The sequence below is a fragment of the Panulirus ornatus genome, chromosome 32 (assembly GCF_036320965.1).
Source record: "Panulirus ornatus isolate Po-2019 chromosome 32, ASM3632096v1, whole genome shotgun sequence".
Taxonomy (NCBI): Eukaryota; Metazoa; Arthropoda; class Malacostraca; order Decapoda; family Palinuridae; genus Panulirus; species Panulirus ornatus.
Window position 1 is genome coordinate 19,444,544 of NC_092255.1, and position 22,350 is coordinate 19,466,893.

The 22,350-nt window shown below is 38.6% G+C and overlaps 1 protein-coding gene across 12 annotated transcripts in view; it reads right to left on the reverse strand.

The window, feature by feature from the left end:
• The window catches only part of LOC139759125 (uncharacterized), a 149,581-nt gene that overhangs the window by 91,378 nt on the left and 35,853 nt on the right, over window positions 1-22,350 (reverse strand). For 2 of the 12 annotated variants that reach the window (XM_071681109.1, XM_071681107.1), the window contains exon 7: window positions 8,353-8,716. The exons of 9 other annotated variants lie outside the window; for them this stretch is intronic. In XM_071681109.1, coding sequence (XP_071537210.1) covers window positions 8,687-8,716 — 30 coding nt within the window. In that variant the 3' untranslated portion in view covers window positions 8,353-8,686. Of the gene's footprint in view, window positions 1-8,352; window positions 8,717-13,959; window positions 14,510-22,350 lie in introns of those variants that run through there. One more of the 12 variants, XM_071681103.1, reaches the window with a different exon arrangement.

Genomic DNA, 22,350 nt, shown 5'->3' on the forward strand with positions numbered 1-22,350 from the left:
CATGCACCAGATGGAATGAACTGAAATAATGTGGTATACTGGGGTCTACATGCATTCAGTGGACTGAAACAGGGCATGTGAAGCATCCTGGATAAACCATGGAATGCTCTGTGGGGCCTGGTTGTGGATAGTGAACTAAGGTTTCACTGCATACTTAACATCTAGAGAATGGATGTGGGTGGATGTGGTGTTTCTGCACCTGTTCTTGGTGCTACCTGGTACAGAATCAGTAAAAAGGATGAAAAACATTTCACAGTCTTTAAAGTCACTGGCATTTTTCTTGTCTTGACTATTTTCTTCAGTTTGGGTTGTCGTAGATGAGTAGTAAAACAAATAGAATAGAAAGATTACAGGAGCAAGTTATCAAGATGATTCTCAATCTGATAAAAAAAAAAGAAAAACCTATGAAGGCTGTCTAGTATAATTCATTTGGCTTTGACTAGGGTAGGTTAAAAAGTAATTTAATCCTTACATGATGGTACAGGTTGCTGTGCCCACCTTAATGTATTATACTTTTCACTGCTATTGTCCTTAATTAAGGCAAGCTTAGAAGGGAGATATTATCCTTAAGATATTGTGCTATCCTGCCAAAAGTTGAACTCTAAGTGCTTTGTAAGCTCTGTTGACCACCATAGGTGGTTACCCAAATAATGGATGAGTCACTGGAGCAACCTGAAAGCCTAAGTAACCTACTGATGACCATAGTGGGTGGTTGCATGCATATTCGAGAGATTCACTGTGTCTGTAACACCTGCCCATTCTTCAGATTGGCCAATCTAGTGAGTAATTTGTTTCTTCCTATGCAAAGAATGTTTAACTTCTGATTCATACAAAAAAATAATAAAATTGATACTTTTGGTGACCTGTTCATATGTTATTCTTTTTTTTTTATATTCAGGACTTGCCATTCTGGTAATTAATGTTCTTAAACTATGAGTGGCTGTCTTGTTAAAACAAACACGTTTAATTTTTCAAATTTTTGGTGTATATCAAAGAAAAGAAATAAATATGTTTTTTGCACACTGGAGGAGCCTAAAACAATCATCTGCACACTAAAAAGGTTAAAAACAAAAAATATGCAATGACAATGATATTCAAACAAAATTACTCATTAATTATCATATCTTTGTATTGGCCTACTCCAATAGAGCATAAAGATATGGTGGTTTGCCATCTACTTTTTGTGCTTTTGATATCAAAGATGAAAATTAGACAAGCATGAAAAAAGGATGAAACAAAGGAGGAAGAGATGGTATTAGTTACAACTCCTCCCAACACACAACCACATGCCATGCCTTAGTGGTTAGCTTTACTGACCACCAAGTCAGCATGGGTCATCCTCGGGGTTAGACCTGCATGGATTCGTATCCTGGGCATAGCAGTCAGCATACACTCAGCCCATGTGATCATCCTTCCTTTGGGGATGACTGATAAATGGGTACCTTGCTTGGGCTATGTGTGTGTGCATACATACAAAGAAGTAAAGATACGATATATACATACAAGGTAAAGATTGGTGGAAACATGAGTGTAATACACACACAGCTTTTAGATACAGGTATGCTCCCTGAAATACTTTCAGTAGACAGACCAAGGATTTTTTGTTTGAGCTGGCCCCAAATCACAGCTTGTAAAGACTAATCATTTCCATTTTCAGTTTTCCATGTCAAAAGACCAAATGGTGAAGTTAAGAAATGAGACTGTTTAGTTTTTAGTCCTAAGAAGAGTGCAGTCCTCTGCTTTCCTTGTGGCTGTTTACAGTATGGGCTACTCAAACATTGTCATTCTTCCTTAGCAACGTGTGGATTTGGTAATTCTACATGGAAAACCTTCTAGAGTATGAAAATAGCTGGAAATATATTTAGCAGGCTAGTCTGGCAGTGATGTTCACTTAATGAAAAATATCTACTACAAAAAAGATGACTCAAGGACCCCTAATCAGGCCAGTTTCAAGGCTGTCCAACAACGAGCTGTAGAGGAAGGATCCTTTGGAGTGAGAGATTCTTCAATAAAATTGTACTCCTTTTTGTCCTCTGACAATGATATAACCTTGCCAAAGGTGTTATTTCAATTATGGCATAACCACATGCGAGAAGAGTCCAGTAATTCCACTAAAGTGAATGAAGCTCTTAAACAAGGAAAGAATCTTCAGACACACTTTTCAAGTTATTCTTCAAAAAATGAATTCATTCATCTCTTTGCTGATATGGCCATATCTTTCATCTTTATATGAAAATGCTATGTGCAGGTGTACCACACATGGAGTATCTTGATACATAACTCATGCTTCCGATGACTACAAAATTCATGAGATTCTGGCTGTTATATGAAAGTGACACACTCATTCCACTTGAAGACAGTAAAGGTCAGGTTACAACAATGCTAGTACCATGTCTGGTCCATACAATAGAGTTCAGAGTCATTTTGGAAGGAAGATTCCTCTGCCTCTTCTCTAACTGTGGTTAGCATTCCCTAAAACTGTCTTGTGTTGATTCTGCTTCTTGTTGCAGAGGAAATTACTATTGCTGAATGTTGGAAACTGTTTAAAGTCTGTATTTCCACTTCAAAAAGGTGGGAGATTCTCAAGAACTATGTTGACGTATCACTTCACGGTTTATCAAAGACTCCATGGGTAGACAGAGTTGCCAAAGTCTGGCCCTTTGCCTGTCATTGGCTAGACATTCAAGTTGCCCTACAAGAAATCTCAAAGCTGAAGAGGTTGAGTTCCAAAGGCAAGATGGAAGTGACTAGTGCTATGCACCTGCTTTTCATACTGTTTTTAAAGTAGCCTTCAGGCTGAAAGTTTTGAATGCAAAATGCCAACAAAACAGGTGACAAAGCCTCAGAAGGCTACCACAGACACTGAGTTAGAAATCTGTATGACCTAAAGACTGATATGAAGATGAGAAATCAATTAAATTCATAAGGAAGTAAAGACAGTTGCCACTGACCCACTCCTACCAGAAGCTCATCACAGGAAAAAAATTGATTAGTTAATGAAAATAAGCCAAATAAAGAAGCTGCTGTTGCAAACACGATGAAAGAAATTATGTCCGAACAGGAAGTACTGTATTCATAATGGCTACTGAAAGTGTGTGTGAAGACATTAGAGGCATTAAGCAACATTTCAGATATCAAATACGATTGAGTTTCTCAGTTTAGCAAATAAAACTAATGAGGTAATCAGAAATGACTAAGTACTTTGCTGCATAGTAACATAGTAAAGAGTTGAAGTGTCAGAAGAAAAGCTTCCAGAGGAAGTACTGCATCTAAGGGCAATTCTCAGAGCAGATCTGAATGATGAGTCCCTGTCTATACTTTGCTTCAATTCAAAATACCAAAGATGAAACTGGAAGATACATTTCCAATCATATGCATCACTACAAATTCTTAAAATAGTGCCAACTGAGGTCTTTTAGTATGGAGAAGATGATCAAGAATCCTGAGAGAAGCACTATAAGCCAGGAAAGATTAGGTATGAACATCTACAAACATTACTTCTGTTCTTTACTTGCAAACACTTCCCCATCTGCTCTCCTCACTGATACTACCATTTGTTCTAATGTTCTCACAATATTCATTTTCAAAAATATTTTCTTATTCTCCCTTAAGTTTACTGACACTCTCTAACCCCATCTCTCATCTACACTCTTTTTCATTCCCAGCTACTTTCCCTTGACCTCCGATTGCTTTCTCTTGTACATCTTACAATCACCCATCACTCTCAACTCTTTCTCAAATGTCCACATCGCAACTTCTGCATCCCACACACTTCCCATGCATGTATGCAATGCCTCTCTAAAATACTTTCCATTCCTCATTCATTCCCCTAAATGTATTCACTACCACCTTGTGCCATTTTTCATGCAATCTCACTTGGTATCTCAGCACACAAGCCTCTTTTTTGAAGCCCACTCACTTTCATCGCACTCTTCCTGCCCATGTCATTTCTTCTAATGCTACTACAAGCATTTACACTCATCTCCACCAAGAAGTTATCAAAAATCTCACCAGCAGTCAAGCAGTCTCTTCTTTACATGCCAATCAATCAGTACATAATCTAATAATGTATGTTCACCGCTAACCCGTACCATCCATGTAGACTTACGTATGCATCTTTTATTAAGCCTAGCATTCCTTATCACTGGGCCATTTTCAGTACATAACTTGATCTTGCAAGCAGTAAAGAGGAGAAAAAATGAGTATTCTGAGAAACTCTTGAATGTGTTGGATGACAGAGTGGTAGACATGAGATATATACAAAGTGAGAGAGACAAGGAAAACAGTTTGGCAAAAAGGGAAGAGGTGAAAGCCTTCAAGATGGAATATGGCAAAGTGAATGAAGTGCAGAGGACTGCACTTAAATTGTTCAAGTAAGGGGGTGACCATGTTGATAGATTCGTTAGGATTTTCAGAGTATTTATAGCTAAAGATGAGGTGCCTGAGGATGAGCAAAATACCTGTATAATACTGTACATTACATAAACGCAAGGGGAAATATGTGAATACTTGAATTACAGAAATATATGTCTGTTGAACACATCTGGTAAGTTGTATGGGAGAGTGGTGTCTTAGTGGGTGGTGGTATTGCACCTACTTTTCTTCCTTTTTAATATGTCTACAGTGGTATGAAAATAACTTGTTAATCTTTTTCTGGCACTTTGCATCTCAATTCATGGTCATAATTGAACTCAAAATGATATGCAATCAAGGCATGTGGCACCTACTTTGGAGAAGCTTCACAAATTAGTTGCTACTGTCATGATTTTGTTAACAAGGCCGAGATTCCCTGTTCAGTGTCCTTCATTACTATATGCTTGAAGGAACTTCACACGCAGATTTTAAGATTTTTCAAGGAAGTTCACTTCAAAATCTCCCAAAGCCTCCATGAAGGTACTGGGTCTGACCACGTACCCTCAGCAGTGGAGTTCATCGCATGAAGAATTCCACAGAATGTTCCAGGAATCATCATATGAGCACTGTTTCTGGACTATATTTAAATCCCCCACTATTATTTTGACATTTGTATGGCTGCTATGTGTTGCTTTGGTCACTGTTGGTGCTTTCTTTAAAGACTATCACTCTCTGGAAACAATTCTGAAGTGTAAATGTGCATAATTAAATATCCTGAGATAATTATAAATGCAAATAAGAATAAATGTTAGTACAGTATATGTACATATGTATTGGATACAGTGTCTGCAAAAAAATATGTCTGCCACCCCCGCCCCCCATATATTTCTAAAGGTGATGCACAGCTAAAGTTTATTGTGGATTCAAGCATATGACACACTCTTAGGGTGAAATCATCATACTTCTGTTCATGAGACTAGTGTATCCAACAGTGTCAGCATTACCACCCTGCTTCAGCATGCCTTAGGCTATATTGGGGGAATGATGTTCTTTCTTCACTCTTCCAAGCTACCAGTACATTTTGAGAATTTTGCATTTGGGCACTGTATTTCTATCACCTACATTTTCAACTAGTTGGCTCTTACCTTTCTAAGACAAAAAGCCTAAATTTTCATCTGGAAGCATGAAATTGTGGGTACATGTGAGATTTCTACAAGCAATGGGAGCTCTGAAAGCATGATCAAGTGGCTGCTTCCTGCAACACCTCATTCAGGAGATCAAGACCCTATGCACCCCAAATATGGACACAGAATACTTCAAAACCTTGCTAATTCCATGCTCAGACATTAGCAGATGATAATCAAGGCCAAAAGAGAGATGCAGAGGCAGACAAAGTTTTTTGCAGACACTGTATATATGTAAATATATCAAAAGTACTGGTAATCAGAGAAAGAGGTTTGTCATGTAAATTTGCATTATTTGTATCAAACCACGTTATGTCCACCGTCCCACCTTCCTTCATCACAGCCTCCACTGGGTAATTCATGTGTTAACCTTGGTTCCATAACAACCATAACAATTTGTGTTGGCTCCCATTTTTGTACATAACTTAATTTTACATGTATCTCTGAAAAATACTTGGTTCTGCATGTTCTGACCCTAATCCCTCAAAATCTTTATCATTCACTTCTCCCAACTCTAAATTCTGTCCCCTCCACTTTGAACACACATATCCTCTTTGTCAACCTCTCCTCACTCATTTTCTTCATAACTTCAACCCATTTCAGTTCAGCTCTCTCAACCATACTCATTACTATACCTCTCCCTTTCTTTGATCAAACCATCTCACACCACATATTGTCCTCAAATACTTCATTTCCAGCACACTGACCCTCCTCTGCATATCCTTGTCTATAGCCTATACATTTCATCCACTCATTGTTGGGGTTACTATACTTTAAAATGAACCCATCTTTGCTCTCCCAGATAATGACCTCTCTTTTCACACATTCCTCAGTGCTCTAAGAACCTTTGCCCCCCCTCACCTAATGTATGACTCATTTCAAATCCCATGGTTCCATTTGCTGCAAGGAATCTAAAACACTTCATAACACCAGATTTTCTCTATTCAAACTCAAATGCCAACAAACCTGACTCTCTGCCCTGCTAAACCCAATAACTGGAGGAAGTGAAGTGTTTTAGATATCTGGGAGTGGATTTGGCAGCAGATGGAACCATGGAAGCGGAAGTGAATCACAGGGTGGGGGAGGGGGTGAAAGTTATAGGAGCGTTGAAGAATGTGTGGAAGTTGAGAACATTATCTCGGAAAGCAAAAATGGGTATGTTTGAAGGAATAGTGGTTCCAACAATGTTATATGGTTGTGAGGCCTGGGCTATAGATAGAGTTGTGCAGAGGAGGGTAGATGTGCTGGAAATGAGATGTCTGAGGACAATATGTGGTGTGAGGTGGTTTGATCGAGTAAGTAATAATAAGGTAAGAGAGATGTGTGGTAATAAAAAGTGTGGCTGAGAGAGCAGAAGAGGGTGTTTTGAAATGGTTTGGTCACATGGAGAGAATGAGTGGGGAAAGATTGACCAAGAGGATATATGGGTCAGAGGTGGAGGGAGCAAGGAGAAGTGGGAGACCAAATTGGAGGCGAAAAGATGGAGTGAAAAAGATTTTGAGTGATTGGGGCCTGAACATGCAGGAGGGTGAAAGGCTTGCAAGGAATAGAGTGAATTGGAATGATGTGGTATACCGGGGTCGACATGCTGTCAATGGATTGAACTGGGGATGGGGAGAAAGAATACTTCCCACGTATTCCCTGCATGTCGTAGAAGGCAACTAAAAGGGAAGGGAGCGGGGGCTGGAAATCCTCCCCTCTCGTTTTTTTTTTTTTTTTTTTCCAAAAGAAGAAACAGAGGGGGGGGCCAGGTGAGGATATTCCCTCTAAGGCCCAGTCCTCTGTTCTAAATGCTACCTTGCTAACGTGAGAAATGGCGAATAGTATGAAAAAAAAATATATATATATATCCCTGGAGACAGGGGAGAAAGAATACTTCCCACGTATTCCCTGCGTGTCGTAGAAGGCGACTAAAAGGGTAGGGAGCGGGGGGGCTGGAAATCCTCCCCTCTTGTTTTTTTTTTTTAACTTTCCGAAAGGAACAGAGAAGGGGGCCAGGTGAGGATATTCCCTCAGAGGCCCAGTCCTCTGTTCTTAACACTACCTTGCTAATGCGGGAAATGGCGAATAGTTTGAAAGAAAGAAATATATATATATATAGGTAAATATCCATACATGCACATATACATTTAAATGTATACATACACAGACATACATATACATATTCATACTTTATACTTTCATCCATTCCTGTCGCCACCCCGCCACACATGAAATAGCATCCCCTCCCCTTCCAGCAAGGTCTGTGGGGCTTGGAAGTGGATAGGGAGCTGTGATTTCAGTGCATTACACATGACAGCTAACAACTGAGTGTGAACAAGTGTGGCCTTTTTTGTTTGTCTCTCTGACACCACCTCGCTGACAAGGGGTGGCGATGCTGTTGTCTGTGGGGCAGGGTGGCGCTGGGAATAGATGAAGGCAAGCAAGTATATGTACATGTGTATATATGTATATGTCTGTGTATGTATATGTGTGTACATGAGTGGATGGGTCATTCATCTGTTTCCTGGTGCTACCTTGCTGACGTGGGAAACAACAATCAAGTATAATTTTTTCTTTTTCATACATATTTGCCATTTCCCACATTAGCAAGGTAGCATCAAGAACAGATAACAAAGTTGCAGTTCACCAGTTATGGAGATTTTTGCTGTAACCAACCCTTGAAGGGAATTCCCAGAAGTAATGGGCATCAGAGATATAGAAAGGTAGAAAGAAATCAATCTTAACCTTATCTGTGCAACACAAATTTTTCATAAAACTGTTTAGTGTAGCATAACTTTGAATCTTAAACTCTACATTCTTTACAACAAATATATTTGTGATCAAGTTTATGTATACATAACTCATGTTAATACAATACTGTAAACTTTCTATTAGCATGTCTCTAACTGACATTTCAGTTTTCATTTTGCCGAGAAATTAGTAAGTAGATAGTGAATATCCACAATTATAGTAGGAGTTTGTCAGATTTGCAGTAAACAGAAGCTTGTCGAGGAAAAGGTCAACAAGAAAAATAAATAAAAACATGCATAAATGTTGCTTTTTCCCCAAGTGCTGATGACTAAGTTGTTCTGAAGTTTATTCCAAGTTACATGCCACTCTCGCCTGAACATTTCTGTTAGTGTAGTAAGTCCATCTTCATTGTCCCCTTAATACTGTACTGTACTTTTCTCAAGGGTCTGCAAAATAAAATAAAATAAAACACAAATACAAGTAAAATAAGGCCTTAAATACAGGGAAAACATCTATTTATTGGAAAAAATCAATAATCAAATTTTTTCAGCAGCATCCTTCTATTTCAGGAGCAAACTGCGATCATGTAAACCATTTGCTTCTCTTAATTTCAGAGATTCTGCTAATAAATCATAAAGAAAATCAAAAGACATGCTTAGAGAATCACAAAAACAAACTGGAGATTCATTCTAAAGAGGAATTCCCATATTCGCTAAATCTTTTGGCTGCTACCGAAAAAAATATACAATAATTCGCATTTTGAGGGTACTGATATGTGTGACAACAATTAAGACAATGAAAGGTGATGTTCTCTTGCAGTGTAAATAAGTTTCCAGAGATGATGTATGTAAATAATGGTATGAGTTTGTGAGATAAATCAGAAAAGCCATACTATTTCATTAACATATACAGGAGGAGGAGGATGCTGAGTGAGTGCAATAAAAGTAAGATCCTAGTCTGAAATGGAAGGAGATCAAAGTGTTTTACCTGCGTCAGTTTGCATTGTGAAGGAGTGGAAGTTGTGGATGAGTTTAGAAATTAAAAGTAGTTCACTAAGGATGGTATAGTACTGGGAAAGCTCGGCTAGAAGCAGTTTGGCTAGGACAAAAAATTTAACATGCAATAAAAGCTCTAGTGAATGGAAAAAATGATGTGAGTGCAAGAAGCTTGCATGGAGTACTTGACCCACTTCTCATACAAGCTTATATAGCTTAAGATAAGTAAAAATGAAAAGCGGCAGGTTTGGATGATAAGTTGAAAAGCATAGTTGGAACTACAAGGTCAAACAGAATAAAGAATGATAATAGGAGATGGATACAAGTTGTTAAGAAATCACTTGGAAGGCCCAATGATGATTGTCTTTTAAGATGGTATGACCAAGGCAAAAGACAGGCTGGTTAAGAAGATACAAAGTAGAATAGAAGAGGGTAAAAGGATGGGATAGATGCAGTGTAAATTAATTAGTGTTGGGGATATTTCAGATGATGTTACAGGAATGGAAAGCACTGGAATAATTTTGTGTATGGGGGAGGTGGGCATGAAGATGTTCTCATCAGATAAATCAACTTTGCTTGCAAAGTGAAAAAAGTAGAAAGCCATTAAGTCAGTTTCCATCTTACACTAACTCCTTAAGCAAGCATTTGAAATCCCCAGGCTTTCAAAAAATGGTTCAATTTCAAGTAAAAGGTAAAACATATTTTTCCCTTATGAAAAAACAGCACATAGATTAAGAAAACACCTGAGAAACAAATAAATGAGGCCTCAAATTTTTTGGGAAATAAGGACAACGACGACAACAAAAGAAAACTTCTATAGGAAGGAAATTGCTAAGAAAGCTCAGAGTGCTACACAGCCTGATGTCAACATATCTTGGCAATCATCATCTGATTTTATGTTATTTCAATAGATATGGTTCTTTTTATCATCACACAGATTATCATCTGGAAAGACTGACTTCTTATTGCCATTGGGCAAATACCATTCAACATTATCTATGCAATGCAGTCTACTGTAACATCCTCCTAATGCCAAGGCTGAAGGAAAACTGAAGAACTCATGTGTAATTGTTGTATAAATAGGCCTTAGGCATCTTGTGCTACCACCATGGAACTGCTGAAATCTGATTGTTGGCACGAAAGTATGAATCAAAGATCTATGTCAATAACCATCAAACTACTCAGAAGAAATGTAATAATTGAAAATTCCAGTGGTCATTTCCTTTCTCCTTCACACACATACCCACCAACTGGATCAATATTTCAGTCCTAACAACATATAGTTTATATGTATACAGTATGTTCTGAATTTCCCCATGTGCAGTTGAAGGAACCAATGGCTCCCTTACATATTTGAGGCATGTGCAGATGCCATAGGTCATCTGTAATCATTTCTAGCTTACAGACACCCCCACAAAACTTATATCATCCAGAGAAGACCTTAGTGGGGATAAAAGTGTGCTTCTTCGTGTGGATCCCCTCCCCCAGTCTTATACAAAACATACATAAACAAGGTTTCATGATATCACAACAAAATTTAGAGCCTTTGAACTTCATATGAAAGAAGGCTCAAAGACCATGAGGAATGACTTTGAATATGACACTCTCTAAGCAGAGCAGAGGGAAATAAAAGTGAAAGATGATGCAATGGGTCACTGAGTACATGGTAGCTTCAGTTGGCTGCAACCTGCAAGTGTTTTAACTTTTATAAAAAAAAAAAAAAAAATGAAAATCTTCACCACATAATCAACTGTGACAGATAAAGATCTTTGTGCTCAGTCTCCTACAAGCATCTGAAGCAAATGAATAGGGATGGTGAGGATCATGTAGTTGCCACAACCCTTTAAATTTTACATGCAGTCATTCAGGCCTCAGGACAATACTGCCAGTTGTATGGCAATGAAATTAAGCAAATTCTGCAAGGATTAGAGCAAAATGTAACAGATTATCCAGCAGAGTTACACGATGATGACTTGTCTTCAAATGATAGAGAGAGTGATTTTAAGGGCACATACTCTTCCATCAACAATAATGAAGATAAAAATGATGCAGAGGGGATTCCTGGTAAGAGTGGAGGCAGTACTGCAAAAGCATGACCCCAAAATCTGCAAATTGTGAGCTATAAGCAGCAGATAGGAGGTGGGTTGATGACATCAGCCTGGTGGTGGCTCCTGATTGGACAAGGGCACATTCATTAAATGAGCAAATAGCTGCAAATATCTTAGGGTTGTTTGCAAAGGGTTAGTGAAGACTGGTGCCTCCTCAATAAATTACAAGGGTAGGAAGAGTCCTGGCTAACAGCCAGGAAATATACCTCATGCTTGTAGGACACTGCCTCAGAAAGGAAAGGTTCAATTGTCAAAACCTGCAATTTTAACTGATCCTGACTTATAAACACTTGGGTGTCACATCCATATATCAGTGCTGGGATGAGTGCAAACTTCATGCAAACTTCTTGCCTTCTCTTTACTCAAATCTTTTTCATATACCAAATTTTTCAATGCACCCCAATTTTTCCCTAGCAAGGCTCTATAGTGTTTTCAGTTTAAGTTTACCCACACCTATCCTTGCTAAACTTCACTCCTAAATAATAAAGTCATCCACATCTTCCAGTTCTTCAACATACAAACAAATTTTACAGTCAGACCTCCCTTTCAAAACCTAGCATCTTTCTTTCATTCACAATCACTTTCTGCAACCTCCTCTTACACAGATCACTGAACTGGCTGACCATCCTATCCACTTTTTCAGAACTCTGAAGCATCTAATGAAACATCACCAAATATATGTTAGGCATAAATAGATAAAAGTTCATATAATCAGAGTAAGTGATTCAAAGGGAAGATTTGATTAAGCCAAGGAAATATGAGGTAAGTATATGATACATTCTAAATTGTACTGATAACAGAGGACATCACCTGAATTACAATCAATGGGGAAAACCATTGTTAGACCATTGTTATATATATATATATATATATATATATATATATATATATAAAAAAAAACAAAAACAAAAGGATCTTCCATCCTTGAAAATAATCTTGAAGAGCTACCAAAGATGTTCAAAATCTCAGAGAAATCACTACCAAGGGGTTGGAATCCAGCAATTATTGAGGCTCCTTTCAAGGAAAACAGTTGAGAAAATGCACTAGATAACACATCAGTACTGATGATAATCAAAACCTAAATTTTTTTGTAAAGGATAAGAAAGAAATGGCTGAATACCTGTAAAGGGGAACGTAGCAAAGTAAAAGGTACTGCTGACTGAGAGGGAAAATATAAAGTGAGTACTAACTCAGCAGGGGAAAAATGGGTAGTTGGAATGTGCATTTGGACTGAATTAGGCATCTGGCTCTCTTCCCCACAAGGGGTTGGAAGTGGGGGTTAGGCAGGAATAAAAGGAATTCATCAATGTAAATGGGTTTAAAGTAAACTGTGATATCCTACTGGGCTCCATCTTGGAGCTTCTGTTACTCCTGATCTATCAGAATCACTTGCCAGTAGGCCCTGAATCATGTCTAAATATGTTTGTAGATACTCACGTTGCAAAACTGCCGTTTCCCAGCATGCAAGATTAGGTACCTCAGTTCTGCAAAATTATTTCCCACATAGAGGTGCCTACTTGTATACACTTGATCTACCCTAAGGAGATGAGGAGAGCATCGATCTTAATAGATAAAAAGTATGATGGCATTCAATGTCAAGGACTGCAGAAAGCAATAAAGATAATTAGAAAAGTTGCATTATTGCTCAGTTATATATATGATGAAATTCAACTTCATCAAATGAATACTGCTATAGATGGGAAACCAGCAAAATGAGAGTGTATCAATACCATCATCTTGGAATTAACAAAGTACAGGAATCTCCATGTCAAAGGGACTTAACAAATCACATAGTATCTAGCTTTTCACCAGAATAAGCTATTATAATTATAGAGTGTAAAGTTTTTACTAGCTAAGATTATGTCAAGAAAAATAATTATTGCACTAATTAGACTCACTAACTAGTATGCAGTAGTTTGGTAACCACCTAAGAAACAGATGTGGATTTGCTAAAGAAAGCCCACACTGGGAGAGCAAGACTGCATTTGAAGTACAGGAGCCAAGTTAAAAAGAAAGGTTAGTTGCCCTGCACTCATTCATGAGCAAATAGAGAATGGGGAGGTTATAATAAAAGCTTTTAATTTCTTATTGAAATTTGCTAGTATGTCTTGATAATTCTTTGATACTGGCAAAAGTATGTCAAAGACAAGACATAACAAGAACTTTTGCAAGAAGTAACTTGGAAAAGATGTGGAGATACTTATATCAAAAACCATACATGACGAATCAAACAAGCGACATGAAGAAACATAGTATATAGATAAAAATTTAAAACAAAAAATGTTGGATAGTAAAAAGATATGGAGCCTCCTCTCAGTAACAAACAAGTAGGTATTAAAAAATTAAAAGAAAAAAAATAGTTACTGCATGCAGCAACAAAAGAAGAATCACCAAATGATGTTAAAAAATACAACTTTTTGATATAATCTTCCTTTATGTATTATAGTGAATGAAAGAAGTCACAATAAAATCCAGATTTCAAAACCATAAATCCATTACAAATTATGCATATGGAGAAAGCACTGTGTTACCTTACAATGTCCCACTAACAAAAGAAAGTTACATATCAGGAACAAATACTCAATATCAACATATACATTTATTAAAATCCCTGCTTTTCTAGCAATATACACAAACTAACAATCAGAATGAACTGGTTTTGTAGTTCATGAGAAGGTATGAAAAGGCTGTACATACCTTTATACATACACAAATATAATTTCTTTAAGATAATCTGCAAAATAGTTCTCTTCTATACTATTAAATGATGCATATTACTGTATGTCTAACATCATTTATCTAAGAAATGTCTTCGAAAATGTCTCTGGTAATTGGATTGTTCATTAAAATTTCTGTGACATACATGGCAAGTGTAGGGCTTCTCCCCTGTATGAGTTCTTGTGTGTCGATCAAGCCCCCATCTAGTAGGAAATGACTTGGTGCAATACATACAACCAAATTTCCATTTGCGTCTTGCACCCCCCATACCACTGCCTACATCTGCTCCAGAATCTCTACTAGAGTGACTCACTGTCCCTACTTCCAGGTCACTACCTCCACCGCTGACAGGTCCCCCAAGGACACTTCTCCATATGTTCTCGCCCCCCCCACTGCCAGACGACCGCCTGCCCACGCTCTGAAAAGACACCAGAACTTGGGTCAGTGCAGCCGTCTAGTATGAGAGGGGCTGTTTTTTCCAGTTCACAGAATTCTAAAATCCAGCTGTGGTGGTGCAATACTACAGTGTGTCTGAGCCATGTATATTCAATAAAAATAAGTAACACAGTCATTATGTAAGATGCTGATATCCTATCTATGAAATGTTTCAAGCAATTAAAAAAATTCATAGTCATTGCATGATTTTGAAACTGCCTAACAAATTCAACACATCTTTAACCTCCCAGAATCAAATTTCAGCAGTCCATTCCCCAAACATCCAACTGGTAGGCCACCACTTGCACATTTTAACCACTGCATATCTCCCCACACCATGATAACGCCTCTCACACAAATCTTCCATCAAACGATCTTTTCACTTATCTGTGTTCTTCATCTACCTCTTCTTGTCTTAAAGCTCACTGTATGCATTCTTTTTATGATTATTCAAGCAAGCATCCTGTCCATAAACCTTATTTACCTCCGACCTCACTCCTTTACATCACGTGTATATCCAGAATTTGGTCAGGGGGACCGTGAACTATCAAGAGGGGAGAGGGGCAAATTATGAACTTGATAAGACAATGAGGAAAAGCTCAAAACATGAATGTTATGTAATATAACGTATCTTAAAGAATCGAGCAGACTTTGAATCATTGGATGTTAAATTTCATTACTAATATCAGTCAAATTCTCATAAAACTGTTGTACAGAAGCAAGTTATTATGAGAGCAGCAAAGAGTTCTGAACTAAAATAAATTTATGATAACGGTATTAGAAAACATAAAAAAGCTGAGAGTAGTAATCATGGAAGTATTGTTCAATGAAACAAACTGATATGCTTTTGCAGGCAGAGAAAATTTTGTCATTAAAACTTTACATCATAATCTGGAAGGTGGTGAAACTGACAAGGTTGTTACATTAGTCACTGGTGTAAATCATGGAGAGTTTAACATACATCACATAAAAATCCATTTATTTCAAGAATATATTAATCATCATTATGTTTATTGCATAGTATTCCATAGCTGATGGGGCAGCAACTGCCTCTGTCACCCACCCCTTGGATAAGCCCCTGCTTTACATTATCTTTCTCTAGCACCTACATCTGTGTCCAATGTATCTATCCCAAAAATCCTCCAATGCCTGCTCACTCCTACACATTGTGTTATTGCAAACCTATGTTTCACTACCATACATCAAAACAACCAGAGTCATACCTTTTACAAGATTCCACAAGAATAGGCTAATCTTTTTGCCCTAAACAAGCATAACTTTCTAAGTGCATCACTGTGCATTACAGAATTCTTGCTAAGATTTCAGTCTTCACCTTTCTATCCCAATTATGATTTTTTTCTTTCTTTTAAACTATCCGCCATTTCCCGCATTAGCGAGGTAGCGTTAAGAACAGAGGACTGGGCCTTTGTGGAATATCCTCACCTGGCCCCCCTCTGTTCCTTCTTTTGGAAAAAAAAAAAAAAAAAAAAAAAAAAAAAAAAAAACGAGAGGGGAAGATTTCCAGCCTCCTGCTCCCTCCCCTTTTAGTCGCCTTCTATGACACGCAGGGAATATGTGGGAAGTATTCTTCATCCCCTATCCCCAGGGATATGATTACTCACCCATAAAAACAATGATGTCCACACTCCCTAATTCCTTTTTTACCATTTGTGTTTTATCAGACATTTAACTCATCACAAGAACATATCTTTTCACCATCATGTGATGTGCCTCTTTCTCCTATACTACTTTTTAGGACTAGATTTTACCATGAAAATTGTTTCTTTCTCATTTGCATCATCCCTAACCCATACAATCATTCTGTCCCTACTTTGTCACATCTCATTCACTTTATATTCTTCATTTTTCTTTTCATTGAAAAAATCACACTCACGCACCACTTCTGTAAAAGACATTTTTGCCTCTTAAAATTTTTTTTATCAGAGGTGATGCACCACCTCCTCCTGCTTAATTGTACGACATGTCAGGATCCTTTGATGTTCCGTGCAAAAAAGTTGGAGTTGGATTTATGATGCCTCAATGAAACTAGAACCTAATTTTCATCTTTGTGTCACGAACACTTTTCTTAAATGTCATCAATAATTTATCAATAATTTAACAGTATAAGTGGTTTATCTTAGCAATATCTACCAGGGTGAGTTTTCTATGATTATAATACAATTTTCTATGATTATAATGCAATTTTTCTTTACATAAAAATCTTACCATAACAGGATAAACTCACTTCTGTCTATTTGTGCTTTTATGTATTTTCAAGTCACATCTATATCTTTACATAGTATCTGCATCCTCTGAGATGTCTGTAACTAAAACTGAAAAAGTAGACACCTGGATACATTATGAAAAGAGCAGCTTTGGGGTTGAAAATTACAAGATAACTTAAACATACTCGGTTTACTGATGTGATGCCAGGCTCCTCAAGAAGCTTTCAAGTTACAACTAGAGACATAGTACAGTGTGTAATAACCCAAGTCTATAAACAAATTTTAAGTTCTATCCAAAACTCCATGTTAACAGTATTAAATTGGAAAAGTATTTCCAATATCAGTAATGTCAATAATAATAAAAAAAATTTTTTTGTGTATTTCTAAAATAAATTGAGGGAGCATGTTTTAAAAACCAAGCTTCTTTATTTCTTAACGAGTTTATATTAGGTAGCTCAAGTGTAAACAACCTTTCTGTTCACTCATCTCTACCATCAACATATGTCAAATCTGAAGAAATAAACAACATTTTCTACACCACAAAAGAACTTCGGTTACCACGTGAGACTAACCTCTCCATTCACATTTATGACTTTGCATACAAAAAAGCTCCAGTGTACATTCTAGATACAAACAATACACACAACCTTCCCTTCAGTCTAACAGTGATTTTACTTTCTTGTATATTTCAAAGAATGTTTTACACAAGACCTCCTTTCCCTAAGACTGTGCTGTCACTCAGGCAATTTTTTCTTTTACAGAAAGTCATTCACTTGCTTTCTCATTATCTTTTCTACAACTTTACAAGCCACATTCATTCATGAGACTAGTCTGTAATTCAGAAGCAGTTCCTACCTTCATATAGGTAGATGTGACATATGCCCTTTCCATTCCCTTGGCACTGTCTCTCTCTGGTGACATCTTGAAACGGTATTCAAACTGTGTGTCTGTGTGTGTGTTTACTATCTGTGTGTAATGGGAAGAGAACTTTACACTAATATTGCCCTATCTCTTGACCTTGTATAAAATGTACTGTCATTACTTCTATGTGTACACATACACACACACATGCCCAAGTCTAAATCAGGTACCTGTTTACTGACCACCCCTGAGGGGAGGATGAACATCTGGAATTGGCTTTGGGCTGACTGCTATATTCAAGATTTGAACCCAAGTGATGCCATGATTACATTGTAGTTCTTTACTCATTTACTTAACCAAGGAAAACACTTCCTGACTGTTACAAGCTCATTTTACTTTAACATAAATTCTTACAAAAGAACTAGAAAGTACACAAAGAAAGCTCCATCTAACATAACCAGACCTACATCTCAGGAAAGAAAAATAATAAATTTTTTCATAATCTGACTATCTACAACTGGTACCACTGGGAAATGGAAATACTAAACTGCAAAACCTATTACACATCTGAAATGCAGTAATAAAGCAAATATCATTGCTTGATAATGGTACTTTGTATTATGGACACTCCTTAATTCATGGTACAGCTAAGAGGAAATGCCATCTTTGTAACTTGGGTGACGTTTTGTCATATGTGCATTCAAGGCATCTGACCTAGAGAATGGCTTTAGGCAGACGGTGCATAAGAAGCGAGTCTCCCCCGAGTGCTTGCGCATGTGTCTGTGGTAGTTGTCGCTGCGCCCGATGTGTGTGCCACAGAACGTACACAGAAAGCCCCTCCCCCTCGCTCCCTCAGCCTCCCCATCCCCATGCCCCTGCAATGAAACCAAATGCAGCTTTTTAGCAGCTAAGCAAGTGACTAGTGAATTACGTTTGAAATCTAAAATTGACAAAGTTTTACATCTTTATCATACGTACATCTTTTCTTATATTCCAAGCAAGGTTTTGATATATACAGTTGGATGAACATAATGAGGATACCTGATGCCTGTATGGTTAATTTTGTGTGTGTGTGTGTGTGTGTGTGTGTGTGTAATACATTAATCTATTTCACTTACAACTACCCCAGGGACAATTTCTATGTAAGAGTCCCAATCTCACATAGGACTTTTCTACAAGCTCCTGCAGCCTGAGGCTGTGGTACTTCCAGTAGCATGGTAATGTAGAATCCTTTGTAGTTAGAAGTTCATTGGCAAGAGTGAACTCCCAATGATACATTCTCACAAAAGGTGACTGTTTATTCATTGTAACATTCAGCAGGTTTTAATCCTAAGAACAACTGTAAAAATATATGTTCATTTATTTACAATTACCCCAGAATCAACTTCTATGAAAGAGTCCTGCTGTTACCTAGCACCTCTTTCTAAAGGTTCCTGCAGCTAACAGCTTAGCTATTTCCAGCAGCAGGGAAATGCAGTCTCCTTTAGAGGGAGCAGTTCTTTGACATGCCTGTACTCTCAGTGATACAGTCTCATTAAAGGTGAATTTTCACTCAGCGTAAACTCCTTCAGGCGGAGATTCTTTAAACCTATGCATGTATATATCTGTGTCTGTCTATCTATCTACGTAATGAAAGGGTAAGAGAGATGTGTGAAAATAAAGAGTGTGGTTGAGAGAGCAGAAGAGGGTGTGTTGATATGGTTTGGTCACATGGAGAGAATGAGTGAGGAAAGCTTGACAAAGAGGATATACGTGTCAGAGGTGGAGGGAACGAGGAGAAGCGGGAGACCCAATTGGAGGTGGAAGGATGGAGTGAAAAAGATTTTGAGCGATTAGGAACTGAACATACAGGTGAAAGGTGTGCAAGGAATAGAGTGAATTGGAACGATAAGGTATCCCGGGATCAACATGCAGTCAATGGATTGAACAAGGGCATGAGAAGCGTTTGGGGCAAACCATAGAAAGTTTTGTGGGGATTGGATGTGGAGAGGGAGCTGTAGTTTCGGTGCATTACACAAGACAGCTAGAGACTGAGTGTGAATGAATGTGTCCTTTGTCTTTTCCTAGCACTACCTGTGGGCGTGTGTGTGTGTGTGTGTGTGTGTGTGTGTGTGTGTGTGTGTGTGTAGGGTGTGTGGTGTGTGTGTGTGTGTGTGTGTGTGTGTGTGTGTGTGTGTGTGTGTGTGGGGGGGGGGGGGGGGCGCGTTGTGGATGTGTGTGAGGTGTGTGTTTGGGTGGGTGTGGATGTGTGTGGGGGTGTGGTGTGTGTGGGGGGGTGTGGTGTGTGTGGCGGTGTGGGGTGTGTGTGTGGTTGCATATGTGTGTGTGGGGGGTGTGAGTGTGGGTGTGTGTGTGTGGGGGGGGTGTGGGTGTGTGTTCAGGTCTGGATCACTCAAAATCTTTTTCACTCCATCTTTCCACCTCCAATTTGGTCTCCCACTTCTTGTTCCCTCCACCTCTGACACACATATCCTCTTGGTCAATCTTTCCTCACTCATTCCCTCCATGAGACCAAACCATCTCAAAACACCCTCTTCTGCTCTCTCAACCACACTCTTTTTATTACCACGCATCTCTCTTTCATTACTTACTCGATCAAACCACCTCACACCACATATTGTCTTCAAACATTTCATTCCAGCACATCCACCCTCCTCTGCACAATTCTATCTATAGCCCACGCCTCACAACCATATAACATTGTCAGAACCACTATTCCTTCAAACATACCCATATTTGCTTTCCAAGATAATGTTCTCGACTTCCATACATTTTTCAATGCTCCCAGAAAGTTCACCCCCTCCCCCACTCTATGACTAACAACAGCTTCCATGGTTCCATCCGCTGCCAAATCCACTCCCAGATATCTAAAACACTTCACTTCCTCCAGTTTTTCTCCATTCAAACTTACCTCCTAATTGACTTGACCCTCAACCCTACTGTATCTAATAACCTTGCTCTTATTCACATTTACTCTCAGCTTTCTTCTTTCACACACTTTACCAAACTCAGTCACCAGCTTCTGCAGTTTCCCATCCGAATCAGCCACCAGCACTGTATCATCAGCAAACAACAACTGACTCACTTCCCAAGCTCTTTCATCCACAGAAGGGGCATACTTGCCCCTCTTTCCAAAACTCTTGCATTCACCTCCCTAACAACCCCATACATAAACAAATTAAACAACCATGGAGACATCATGCACCCCTGCCGCAAACCTACATTCACTGAGAACCAATCATTTTCCTCTCTTCCTACTCGTACACATGCCTTACATCCTTGATACAAACTTTTCACTGCCTCTAACTTACCTCCCACATCATATATTCTGAATACCTTCCACAGAGCATCTCTATCAACTACATCATATGCCTTCTCCAGATCCATAAATGCTACATACAAATCCATTTGCTTTTCTAAGTATTTCTCGCATATATTCTTCAAAGCAAACACCTGATCCACACATCCTCTACCACTTCTGAAACCACAATGCTCTTCCCTAATCTGATGCTCTGTACATGCCTTCACCCCCTCAATCAATACCCTCCCATATAATTTCCAAGGAATACTCAACAAACTTATACCTCTGTAATTTGAGCTCTTATCTTTATCCCCTTTGCCTTTGTACAATGGCACTATGCATGCATTCCCCCAATCCTCAGGCACCTCACCATGAGTCATACATACATTAAATAACCTTACCAACCAGTCAACAATACAGTCACCCCCTTTTTTAATAAATTCCACTGCAATACCATCCAAACCTGCTGCCTTGCCGGCTTTCATCTTCCGCAAAGCTTTTACTACCTCTTCTCTGTTTACCAAATCATTCTCCCTAACCCTCTCATTTTGCACACTACCTCGACCAAAACACCCTATATCTGCCACTCTATCATCAAACACGTTCAACAAACCTTCAAAATACTCACTCCATCTCCTTCTCACAACACCACTACTTGTCATCACCTCCCCATTATCCCCCTTCACTGATGTTCCCATTTGTTCCCTTGTCTTACGCACTTTATTTACCTTCTTCCAAAACATTTTTTTATTCTCCCTAAAATTTAATGATACTCTCTCACCCCAACTCTCATTTGCCCTCTTTTTCACCTCTAGCACCTTTCTCTTGACCTCCTGCCTCTTCCTTTTATACATCTCCCACTCATTTGCATTATTTCCCTGCAAAAATCGTCCAAATGCCTCTCTCTTCTCTTTCACTAATAATCTTACTTCTTCATCCCACCACTCACTACCCTTTCTAATCTGCCCACCTCCCACGCTTCTCATGCCACAAACATCTTTTGTGCAAGCCGTCACTGCTTCCCTAAATACATCCCATTCCTTCCCCACTCCCCTTACGTCCTTTGTTCTCACCTTTTTCCATTGTGTACTCATCTCTCCTGGTACTTCCTCACACAAGTCTCCTTCCCAAGCTCACTTACTCTCACCACCCTTTTATACATGTTCACTATTTCCCATGTTAGTGAAGCAGCACCATGAGCAGACGAAGAAAATATTTCATTTGCCCACATCTACTCTCTCATCTGTTATGTATAATGCACTATAACCACAGCCTCCTATCCACAACCAGGCCCTAAAGACCTTTCTCCCAACTGCTTTACATGCCCTGGTTCAGTCAACTGACAGCATGCTGCTTCCTGTATACCACATCACTTTGTTTTACTTTATGCAATGCATGCCTTTCACTCTCTTTCACTCCATCCTTCCATCTCCAACT